We start from the raw sequence: 12,397 nt of genomic DNA on the forward strand, positions 1-12,397 counted from the left end.
GGAACTGATTATGTAGCCGTCTACTACCGGAACTGTTGGCATTTGCGACACATGTCAATCTCAAAGACACCAGACTTCATATTTTGAGGAAATTGAAAGGAAAAATAAGTATTAATTCATTTTAAAGGGGGGAGCACACGATTCACACGTGCGCAAGTGTGCCCACGCAGCCCACCCACACATTTGATGGCAGGTCAGTTGTATGTATTGTTATATCTTTATTATGTTGATGTTAGCACAGTCATATTGAACCTTGCCAGCCACAATGGCAGAGTAAGGACAAATAAGTTAGGACAAATAAACCATACACATATACAAAATAAATATTGACCCCATATCACTTTAGAATGTCTGCACACATGTTGGTTGAATACCATATATGTCCACTGCAACTACGACATTTACATATATTCCTTCTTACAGGTCAATATAAAAATTCCAGTAAGTTTAAAAATATACCAAATGGCACTGAGCAGACATAATTGTTATTAATAAAGTATAGTTTATACAGGAGTAATGCATTATAGAGATTGAAAAGGTTAATGCTGTATAACAGCTTCAGGGAGCATTCCTGCTCTATAATTACAATGGCAGTGACAGAACCTCTATTCTGTACCAAAGACCAGACAAACTCCTGACTCCTCAAAATACATCACCATTCACAAGTTGTGTGTCCCATGAAAAACAAATCTGTTTGGGTCTAACATACTGTAGCACAATGTGATCTAGAAAAATATAGCATTGCTTCTCTTCAGTGAAATATGAGGTATCATAAAAGGGAAGAGTGAACACAGACCTGTCAATATCTCCATATAATTAACCAAGAATAATTATGTGCAATCCCGTAAACATTCATGATTTGCATTCAAGATTCTTGGCTTCACTGAATTTTAAAGTTTTGTAATGAAGAACTTTCAAGTGTTTTGGTCTAGTGAGTGAAGTCAAGAAATTCAAGCACAACCAAAATAACCCTGCCCACATGATATTCAGTATGACAAAAGTGTATTATGTACATGCATGGTGACTGTAGCTCATTGTGCATCATTCAGAGTTAAGTGTTACGATTTATTCCAGTTCAGCAACCTTTTTTTTAAAGTGAGTGCATCCATCTAATTTGTGTATGAATACCTTAAGATGAATCACTTAGACAAAATGGTTATCCTTGGTGGAACTGAATGTGCAGTGCTCTGTATGTATGTGTAGACTGTCCATCAAGTCACATACTGAAACAGGGCATCAACAACTGGCACAGTTGAAGAGGATATCAATCCATTTTCTCTGAAATTCGTCCCATTTTGGTACGTATGTTGCGCACCAAGAAGTAGCATATAGTGGTAACGGCCATTGACACCTCAGCTATCCAGAATGCCATGTCCCAGCTGTATTCTTTTGCAACACTGCTGAATGGGAGTCCAGCTATAAACGCCCCAACTGTAACAGAAAAAGATGGTGGTGTACGTGATGCATTTTGTTAAAACTTTATATCCTGAATAATCATTGCTATATTAGAGTGTTCAATAATATGGGTCTCCTTGTCTCTCCAGCTTTTTAGTAAACAGTAAATACATTTTCACGTTGAGGTAAATTTTTTATCCAATCAGGAGAGAGATTATTTAATTAAATTTTCAAGTACATAAATGCATTGTGAAAAACTTTGGTTGGGGTGTGCCTCACAAGTAATATAATCAGAATTTATCAACAATTTTATAGTTGCAATTCGCCTGCTAATTGTTTCATCCCTAGTTTATTCTGTGTCTTGTATGAGTTGGATAAAATTAGTAACACGACCTGAACATTGTTTACTAAAGGGTTGGAGAGACTAGAATAATCTATACTATAGATCAGGGGTCTTCAATGTTTTTCAGGCCAATGACCCCTTATTAGCTGAGAGAGATGAAGCAGGGACCCCCACTATATTGGCTTCATGTTGACCACTTAAACCCTCAATACTTATAAACTTTTTTCCCTGTACATCAAACCTCAAAAAGAGCCGATCGACAAGCTCACAACGAGTCTCGTGTTTTGAGCTTGTAAGCCTCCCATTTCCGGCTAATGTTCCCCCCATAATAGTGATGCAAAGGTTCAAGACTCAAGTGGTTAATGTTTAAAAATTACAAAAATAAAGTCCTTAATACAGAGGGCCCGTCACAGGCCCCCTATTGAACACCCAAGCTATAGATTGTTCAGTAACAGGGGTCTCCTATACATTGAAGCAATGATTGATATCAGAATATAGTTTTAACCCTTAAACAAAAAAACATAAATACAACCCCTTTATTCATTCAGGAATATTTTGGTGAAAAGTTAGTATTAGTAAGGCATTTACCATTGGCCATTAAAGCTACAATGGCATGGGAGGTTCCACAGAAGTTTGATGGGGCACTTTCATTGGCTATCACTCCAAACAAGGCAATTGGTCCATAGGCACAGAAACCAAACACAGCACCAAGGAAGAGGATCCAGATCTGTGAAGGAAGGGTGGGGGGGGGTAGAGAGAGAGTGTGAGTATAGGAACAGCATGCTCTTGAATGTCTTATTAAAAGCCCAGGCCACAAACACATAAAGCCATCAAATTAATGAATAAGCAAACCTCCTGCTCTGAAACCCCGATGAGGACAGACACAGGATGAAGGACTTGGACCCAAAGAGGAGCCACCTGAGGAATGAGCATACAACATTTAACATTTTTTAATTATGTTTTAGTCTTAATCAGCGGAATGAATGTGGCATAAAGATTCACCAAGGCAAGTCTAAGTGCAAAGAGCAACTACAGCAACACAAAGCACCTGCTATGACTCAGAAAGCCATGTCTGAGTTCACTAGCATTGCTTGTCAGTCGACGGATGACCAGGGCCAGCAGGCAAAACACAGTGCCCCCTGACCTCTCTGTTGAACCAGTTCAGAGCACAAGAGGGGGTGAATTCAAGAGTTTGGAGGGCATCGAGAGGAAACCTCAGGTGAATTTACCACCAGCAGCAGACCATTACAGATGGCGGCAATTGGATGAGCAGGCATGCAAACAGGCCACAAACAGGTAAAGCCAATTCATAAGCAAACCTCCTGCTCTGAAACCCTGATGAGGACGGACACAGGATGAAGGGCTTGGACTGCCAAGAACCCACCTTCCATTTTATACCAAGTGTCTGGCTAGGAGATGCAAGTGGACCTGAAAAGGAAACTTGTTTTTCCAAAAGAGGCGGCTGTAACGTCTCTCAGACCAGACATGATCCTACTATCCAGGAGCACGAAAACCATCTTGGTCAGAATCAGAAGCCTTTATTGCCATTCATGTAAAACATGTTAGGATTTTTTTCCGGTGAACAGCAGAGTACAGTTACAAATGCAGTTACCACAGCTGCCATGGACGGCGCTAGAACTAACAGTGCCCTGAGAGGACAGGCTAACCATCTCTCACCAACTGAAGAAAGCCACCACCAAGTACCAGGATTTGATTGATGAGGCTCTTGTCAAAGGATGGTACGTAGCCTTATTCCCCATCGAAGTTGGCTGCTGTGGTTTCTCAGCAACATTAGTGCGCCACTTCTTGCAGAAGATCGATTTGGACCTAAACTACTGAAGAAAGCCACTGGGGAGAAGCCACGGTAGCCGAGACCACATCAAGATGGATATGGCTGACAAGAGCCCGCAGTTGGAACCCTGGAGCAGGCGAATCTGACACTCACTGACGGCTCCCAGTCAAGAAGCAGAAGGTATGCAGCCAGGTTCAGACTTGGCTCAAGGAGTAGGACCCACTGCAGGGAGACATCCCTGACCTCGGGTCCTATACCATTCGGAGATGTTCTCGGGTGAAAGGGGAGAAACATCAAGGAAGGATGGCTCGCAACTGATGACCCTGACAGCTGGTACTCGCAATGCTCAGACCATCCTGCCACCAAGGATTACCAGCAAGAGGTGGAACTTGCAACACCTGTAAATAGCTCTAGCAGATCCAGCTTGTAGCAAAGCATCTTTGATGTTTATTTCAACTCACAAATGAATGAATTAGCAAACCTCCTGCTCTGAAACCCCGATGAGGATGTACACAGAGTGAAGGGCTTGGACCCAACGAGGAGCCTGAAGAATGAGCATATACAACATTTTTTAATTCTATTTTAATCTACCTTCTTGCTACAGTGTAAAATCCTCACTGTTAATGTATCCATTGGTAACCCTGAGTTTACAAATGTAACTGAATGGACCTGTAATTTGTGGAAGAATAAGGCCATTTGTATGTGATAAATTATAGCCCGACATTCATCAAGCATCCATTTGGTTACATTTGTGAAACACGGGGTTAAATTAACAGAGGATTTAACAGTGCAGTGGGGTAAACAGATGACAGCACCCAACTGATCTTCACAGATAGAAAGAAAACCATCCTCACCTCAGGGACTTGGGGTGTGACGGTGACTCTGAAGAGGTGCATGGAGATACACATACCAGACATCATGAGGAGGAGCAGGCCATGGCGAGGGTTGCCATGTGTACCTAGTCCTCGCTGGAGTGAAACAGGAGACATCCAAATGTGACATCAAATACAGAGTTTTGGGGAAAGTTGTGTTAAACTCTGACCGTCTTAACTTACCCGAGCCACAGCTCTGTCTGAGAGGAATCCTGATGCAAGGCTGCCCATCAGGCCTCCCAACTCCAGGGCACTCATATAGGAGCTACCTGTTAGCAACATGGTTGCGGTAAGAAGCTGTGGTCCATTTAGTAAATCAACAACAACAAGAGTTTTAGTTGGAAAACCATACTCATTAGAGCCGTTTGTCCTTTCTCCTGGATGAGAAAGAGTTGTCCCCAGTCAGTGGCAGCTGTTTTCACCCCAAACACCACCAAGTAGCCCAGGGACAGGACCCACAGGAAAGGCGACGTGAGAAACTCACAGAACGTGCTGTTATCTGGTGTAGGAAACAGAAGAAATCGTAAAATTCTACCTAGATTCCTACCTACTTCAGCAGCAAGGTTGCTTGCCTATGATAAGAGGTTTTGCTTACTTTATATAATGATGCTGTAGCTTCTTTTGTGTCCTATGACTCCCATCTACAGTATATATTTTTCTGTTATTGGCTGCTATAGCCACATGTCTTGAGAAGTTGAGGGTGTCTAAAGATTTACCTATCTTATTATACATTGATACCATGTACACAGCAACCCAGTAGTAAAAGTAATAAAATGTGTTCCCCATACACACACAATTAACCTGCAATTGAAATCAATAGAAATTCATATTGTACTTTTATTACTGTACATAACTGGAATTTGTTTCACTGTACAGTACCTCCAGCAGTCCCTTTCTTAGCCACAGCTGCAATGCAGGGCAGTCCCACGTCTTTTGGTTCATTCTTCACAAACACCAGACAGACGAATGAGAAGGCTGCACAGACAAGTCCTGATACGGCTATGATGGTCCTCCAGCCGTAGTACTGAAGAAGGACTGTGGCCATGATTGGACCCAGAGTCCCAGCCAGGTTCATGCTGCAGGAAAGCACAGACCACCATGTTCCAAACTGGGATGGCTCGAACCACTGGGGGGAAAGGGACATATACAGTACATAAGCATCTAGTATGTGACCGTTATTTACTAGTAACCGGCTGCACATGCAACACAATAAAACAAATCCGATTCATAGGTTGTTTGGGTTGATACTTATTTTCAACAGATCATGAAATTACAAACATTTGTACACTACAGTAAAATGAACACTGAGGATTTTACTCTAAGTATACAGGGTACAGTATACGCACATTTTTAATGCACAAATGTAAGGACTACACTACAGCTACGGATGGGGATCACATCGCAACGTGCCGTTAGCTTGTAGGAGCTTTGCGTTTCCCATGCATAGATGGCTTGTAGCGTTCAGATGTATTCAGAAAAAAGAAAAACATTAGAAATTACAATATGCGTGTCGTGTCATATAATCAATATTTAGCCGAATTAAGTGATGCCATTGAGTGTTTTGTTTTTCCTTCACCACGCTGCAGCCCCATCAGAAGTTACTTTCGGGCGTACCGCCACCTGAGCAGAGTGTACCCAGCAAGTATTGTTGTTTTGCATTTGTCATGGGCTTCCGTATCAGCTCAAGTCGGGAATTAAATAACAGAGTGAAACAACTCCTCTTTCTGCAAAACGCTCATTAATTCTACCCCAGATCAAATTGAATGCCCTAACTCCTACAATTCAAGACATTTTAATTACATTTTTAGGCCTTGAATTTCACATTTCTGATTAAATCCAAGACGTTTTAAATGTAATACTTTATAAGTATGCCGGTTACACTGTCTATACGACTGTGGATGACATGTAAGGGCAAGACAAAAGCACTTATATAATAATATTGCCATCTCAGAAAAGACTCTGCAGAGTGCAGAGTAGCAATACCATCTTAGCAGTGTTTGGATTCTTCTCACATACAGATACCACTCAATAGGGTATTCTGACAATGACATAATTTCACACCTAAATTTCAACTCAAATCCTATATACAAAAACAAAGTGTGCACACTGAGAAACTCTTCATTTCAATAGTTTAAAATTCATTTTATGTGGTGTTTCAAGGTGTGCAGTACTTCTTCAGACTAACACTCAGACAGATCAGCTGACACCAGTAACATGAGAATCCCCAGGCTAATTACAGAAAGCCATACATAGGTTCAGGTTGCTTTAATAAACTGCTGAGGGGTAGCTAGGGGTTAAACACTGACCCAGAGAAAATTCAGCTTCTAGCCTTCTGTACTGTGCCAAACACGACAGAATGTGGTGCTATAAGTTACTACGGCAGTAAAAAGAGAATAAATAGCTTTGCATTACATACTTGGCATATATAGGCAGTCTCAAATGGGAGAGTATGAAGACTATGAAGACGTTTTGGCATTATGCATTTGTAAAAGCTCTGTTAAAGAAGCCCTCAAAATGTAGTCTCTTGTAATATAATCCTGTTCCTGCGCTGTTGGCACACACACCTGCCAATGACTATTTATTCCGCGCCCTTTGAACAGTACTGCTTTTATAGAAGGTCAGGACCCCCAGACGCCTCTGCACAGGCAAGATGTTGCAGTGGACAGTAAGTGTATACTAAAAAACAACAATGTGTGATATTTGATAGTGCTGTGGAAGAAGAGAAAGAAATATATATAGTTAATTGCTCAATGTATCTGCATTCAAACTAGCACAAATGAACTGATGCAGCTTGACCAAATAAGATATGTCAAACATCGATCACCTTGGAAGTCATTATTTTATGTGACGACTGGTCAACCATCTCCTGGAGCGGTGCTTTAGAAGTTATAGCAAGCCAGATTGAGAGAACAATGTTTTCAATGTGAATGTGTACTTTGCAAAATAATAATGATGTCAAACATCATTAGCTATCTAGTCAACCTTTCAGCAACACCGTTTTAGGTGGTTGTTGACAACCTAAATGTAAAATTACTCACAAAATGTCCAGATAAAGGGCCGCATCTTGCTCGCCACCTTATTAGCCTCCCAATCATTTACGATGTTACTTTGTGTCATATACAGTATACCTTCTTTCAAGTTCTTTGATCACATATCTTTTAATCTGGGGAAGGAAGTGCCAATGGTTACCACTTCCATCCGTCCATTGACACTCCCATGTGTTCAATACTAAATCTAAAAAGTAGTTTCCTATGACGTTTTTTTTGTTGATTTGAATTAATATGGTGTCCTTTTTGGCTTGCCATGGTTTCCCAAATTACGCATTATCCAAGATTGCCACTAAAATCCATGGCGAAAACCACTTGGGGGGGGTTTTTCATGTGTGTAGAATCCCTTTCTGATGTTCTATTTTCAATTGCAGGTCAAACTCATGTGCTTAAGGTTAGGTCAAGGTTAAATTGTTATTTTTAAACTGCAGATAAATCTCACGTGTTAAAGGTCAGGTCAATGTCTATCTCACACTTTATCCTCCAAGCAAAAATGTAACAAAGCAGATATGCTGTAACTAGCCGGTGCAGCTCTACAACATACAACCCAGCGGTGAGATGTATATCATACAGTCATACTGCAGCAGCATATGGGAGGCTGACGGTTGAACAGATACCAGTACCTGGACACTGCTCATCTCCATCATACTGGCTGACAAGGGGTAGACTCCATCATTCTCCACTCATTCATACACCGGTTTGAATGTGCAGCGAAAGTGTGAGATACTTTGACCCGACCTTTGATTGAGCTGCAGTTGAAAATATAACAATTTAACCTTGACCCAACCTTTAGCAGTTGAGTTTGACCTGAAAGTGGAAATAGAACATCAGAATTTGATTCTATTGAAACCCCCGAAAAGAGGTATTTCAATGAGATAGAAGCGTGTGCGTACAACGTACATACGTACGTGCGAGCGACGCGTGCGTGTCTGTCTGCAACATTTCTTTCTTGAATGACATTAAACATAAACCTACACCCACACAAGCATACTCACAAACAGATAGCCAGTCCGAGAGAAGAATGTGATGTATTTATAGCTTGTAGATCGGCTATTTTGGGCAGAAAAAGAGGGGCCCTCAAGGGGGTCAACAAAGTATATAGGGATAAGTGGTTAATGATGAGTCTAACAAACTAAGTCAATTAGGTTGTGATGCAACTAACCTCCTCATTCCTGACCTATAAGTACCTACGTTGAAACAAATTCCAGTTCAATGGAAAATAGGTTGTAACAGTGGTAATATGGTGGTTATGATTATCAAATGGGCACAACCCATCCTGCTATAGAACAGTTAAATACATTCCTATCAACAAGTAATAAGATATATTTTTCCGTTTAACTGCATGTCCTGTCACACATCACTTGACATGAGATGAGTGTCTGAAACAGATGAGAGTGTGAGTATTCTCTAACCTAAGAGGTCAGGCGAGTCTGAGGGCAAGAGATAGAATTCCTCACTAGTCACTAGGCTTGCTACAGTGCCAGCCACTGACTGGCATACTTTCATGTAACTAACCACATAACTAACACAAGCTCAAGAGGTGGGAACAACTTATACCTCAGAAAGTTCAGCTCTTATGAGGTGTTACTACCTGCCCAGAACAATGTTGAGGACTCACTATATGTTTTATTTTTATCTCTAGGAGCCCAATCTAGACTGTAGAATCCTCAGTGTTAAGTGTTAACATATGGCATTTGGTTCCATTTATTTTGTACACTCTTAGTCCCAAACTGCACCAATGATTCGCCATGCAACTCCTTGCAACCAAACGGTTGTGAGTAGTTGCATGAAACTATTATCCCCGATGGCAGTTGCAAGGAGTTGCATTGGCGTTACATGTCTTTAAAACTGTTTTGTAGCAATGAATTGCATTGGTGTGGTTTGGGCCTTAGTCTTGGGATTAGACCCATAACTGTCCATTTGGCTCCTAACTATCAATAATTTAGTTGGGGATCCCCTGGAACCACATCAAGGATATGGGGTCCCCACTCCCCTCACACAGTAAAGACGAGTGGATAGCATTACCTTGCGTAGAACCTTCCCGCAGGGAGGCCAGCCACAGCCTTGGCCCAAGCCGTTGATAAACCAGAGAAGTGCGAACATGCGCACAGTGGAACAGCAGGAGAATGCCACATTGATGCCCCCCACCAGGAACAGACCGATGGCAAAAAGCCAGCGGGCACTAATCCGATCAGACAGCACTCCACTGATAAACTTACTAACAGCATAGGCCATGGTCTGGCTGCTGGTGATCAGACCTGCGGAGACAAATAGGAACTGAAGTTTAGGGGTAAAACAACAATGTAGAGATTGTACTACACCATTCCTTGTCTGTTACTTTCTACGTCGGGTAATCATTATCATAGTTGAAGTTAAGGTAGGGTAAGCGATATGTTTTGGTTAAAAGAAAAAGTTTTTTGTAAAGGACAACTTTAGGGTCATGTTTTAGGTTGTTATTAGAGAAAGTAAAATATGTGTCAAACTGACATATTGAGCCTATGACCCAGTAGGCCTCCTTCACGTTCAGTAGATCCTGTGATCTTCTGTGGCCAGATGTAATTTTCTGAGGTCTATTAGGACTATAGTAAAAAAAAAAAAAGCCCTATGCTACAAAGACCCCGCCCACCTGTCAAAAACAGCTAAACTCCCTAAAATGAAAGAAAGCAGCAAATGAAAAATAATTAACACTCATCTTTTACTTTCTCTAATAACAACCTAAAACATGAATCTGAACATGAAAAAAAAGCTAAAGTTGTCCTTTAAAGTTAAAGCAATATATCCTGTTATATATCCCAATATATCCTATGTTTGTTGAGTAACAGGAGTGTCCCTATGTCTCTCCAGCGCTTTGATAAACATAAAATACATTTTCGGGTAGTAACAATCAGGAGAAACTACCCATTTATAAGTTTCATTTTTATAGTGTTCCAGTTCCAATTTTGTCTGCTGTTTAATCTGTATCCTATTTGAGTTCTCTATCCTGATTGGATATAATTGGTATCCCGACCTGAACATGCATTTTCTGTTTACTTAAGAGCCCTGGAGACTGTTACTCAACAAACACTATATAGCAATGATTAGTATCAGAATATAGAGCTATACACTTATTTTAACCAAATACAATCACTTACCATACGTTTAATGTTCACAACGATTTGACGAGAACCATGAGATGTGCAATATCAAATACAAAGATAAATATAATGGTACTTTCACTTCAAGCCATGCAGGTAGAAAGATATTCAATGTATTGTCTTACCTAAGTCACCCTTGTCCAGTTCAATTTCCTCCATCACAGAGGGCATGACAAAGGCAAAGGTCTTCCTGTTAAAGAAGTATAGTGCATAGCCAAAGAACATGCACAGGAAAATGACTGTGCGATAGTAGCCATAGCCTGCGGCCCCCATGATTCCAGAAGTGAAAATACAACTGACAATCAAAACTGGAAAGATTCAGCGCTTGATGAAAAAAAATAATATATATATATATATATATATATATATATATATGATACTTTCCGAAAATGTCTCCGTCTAGATTTGTAGTGTCAATCTTTTGCATGTAGTATGGGATTAATCACACTGGATGTAATAGTATTGTTTGCAGATGTAGTTGAACTGTATGTAGCTATGGCTCAACAGTGCAGAGGAAAACACTTCCAAGTTGGCACTTCTCAGAAACTGTCTGGTTTCTGCTTGATTGGATTGAGCCAAAGAGACCATCACATTTACCTAGAAAAATGAAGAAACATAACAATCATCAGAATGAAATAATAGCAGCAGTTGCAACATGCCAATGTAAACACCAGCTACATATTAGCCACTCTTTACACTTTCAATAACAGGACAAATTAAGCTTAAAGATAGCAGCAGCACCCTAATTCAATGGATGTCAATAATAATACATAAATCAATGTGTCAGATGGAAATAATGTCCACCCAATTCATTATACAACAATGAGGATAATAGCATGCATGCAGCATAACATAAGTTAGAACTGTGATTTCCACATTAACATTAATTGTCTTGGGTAGTTCAGATTTACAACCCTACGGTACAGTACAGGACAGAACAGAAACACTTTAACTCTGTTCAGAAACTGTCTGGAGTTGAGCCTTTAACGAGAGGTGTAATAGTTTATTGGATAAGGATTGATGTCTTTAACCACTCAACCCAAACCTGCAGTAGTTATTGAAGTTACGTACGTTACATGCCAATGTTATTCATGCATTGATAGCTAAATTACGGAAGCCTACATTTCGCAATATATACAGTGCATGTGTACTGTAGTGTACATCAGGTTACATATGGCGACCGGTTTGTGTACACTCTACTATTCGAAGCCGGATTGACTAAATAAATCATATCATATCGCAATCAAAGCGCATACATTTACAAGTGCATCCATGCAGCTTTACTCGGCTGATTTGTGCACAACACCCCCCCACCTCACTGATCATTGATCAAAACAACATAATGAACCAGTTACCTCAGCTGTTCACTGCCGACTGACTGGGACTGCACTGACTGACTGGACTCCACATCATCATCATTCATCCACAGCGGCAGGACATGCTGCGCGTGCGTGACCCGGCCCACTGCTGAATGACTCGGGGGCGTGTCTGTCACAAATACCAAAGATTATTTTCACTCCTATCAGTGGTGGATCAATATTCGAAGGGCAACATACAGGGCGGTCATAAGACATTTGCTATAGCTATAGTTAAGTGAAGTGTAAGCGTGCGAATTTGATGATCGGTGTTTACGTGCTGTGGATTGCAAAGTTATACGACAAGGACAAACACCTAGTTAGTAGTTGACATTCCAGAAAATCCGTTGTTTTGCCACGCAAGAGACTACTCAGACTAGACTAGACTACTACTAAACAATGCCACGGTTGCCACCCATAGCACACACGCCTCCCCGGGACGGTCAATCTGAATCAGCA

General features: G+C 40.8%; 1 protein-coding gene across 2 annotated transcripts; it reads right to left on the reverse strand.

The window, feature by feature from the left end:
• Positions 1 to 198: 198 nt before the first annotated feature.
• On the reverse strand, positions 199 to 12,029 carry slc37a4b (solute carrier family 37 member 4b). Of its 2 annotated transcripts, XM_080780334.1 has the most exons (11): positions 11,939 to 12,029; positions 10,709 to 11,180; positions 9,475 to 9,707; positions 5,282 to 5,528; positions 4,755 to 4,901; positions 4,586 to 4,671; positions 4,385 to 4,498; positions 4,012 to 4,074; positions 2,591 to 2,656; positions 2,327 to 2,465; positions 199 to 1,431 (listed from the first exon to the last, which is right to left on the reverse strand). In XM_080780334.1, the coding sequence occupies exons 2-11, from the start codon at positions 10,854 to 10,856 to the stop codon at positions 1,265 to 1,267; spliced, it is 1,410 nt and encodes a 469-aa protein (XP_080636460.1). In that variant the 5' UTR covers positions 10,857 to 11,180; positions 11,939 to 12,029; the 3' UTR covers positions 199 to 1,264. The 2 variants fall into 2 exon arrangements, with proteins under 2 accessions (XP_080636460.1, XP_080636461.1); XM_080780335.1 differs by lacking the exon at positions 4,012 to 4,074.
• Positions 12,030 to 12,397: the final 368 nt, after the last annotated feature.

Source organism: Protomyctophum bolini (genome assembly GCF_963924005.1).
Source record: "Protomyctophum bolini genome assembly, chromosome: 13".
In the NCBI taxonomy this organism is placed as follows: Eukaryota; Metazoa; Chordata; class Actinopteri; order Myctophiformes; family Myctophidae; genus Protomyctophum; species Protomyctophum bolini.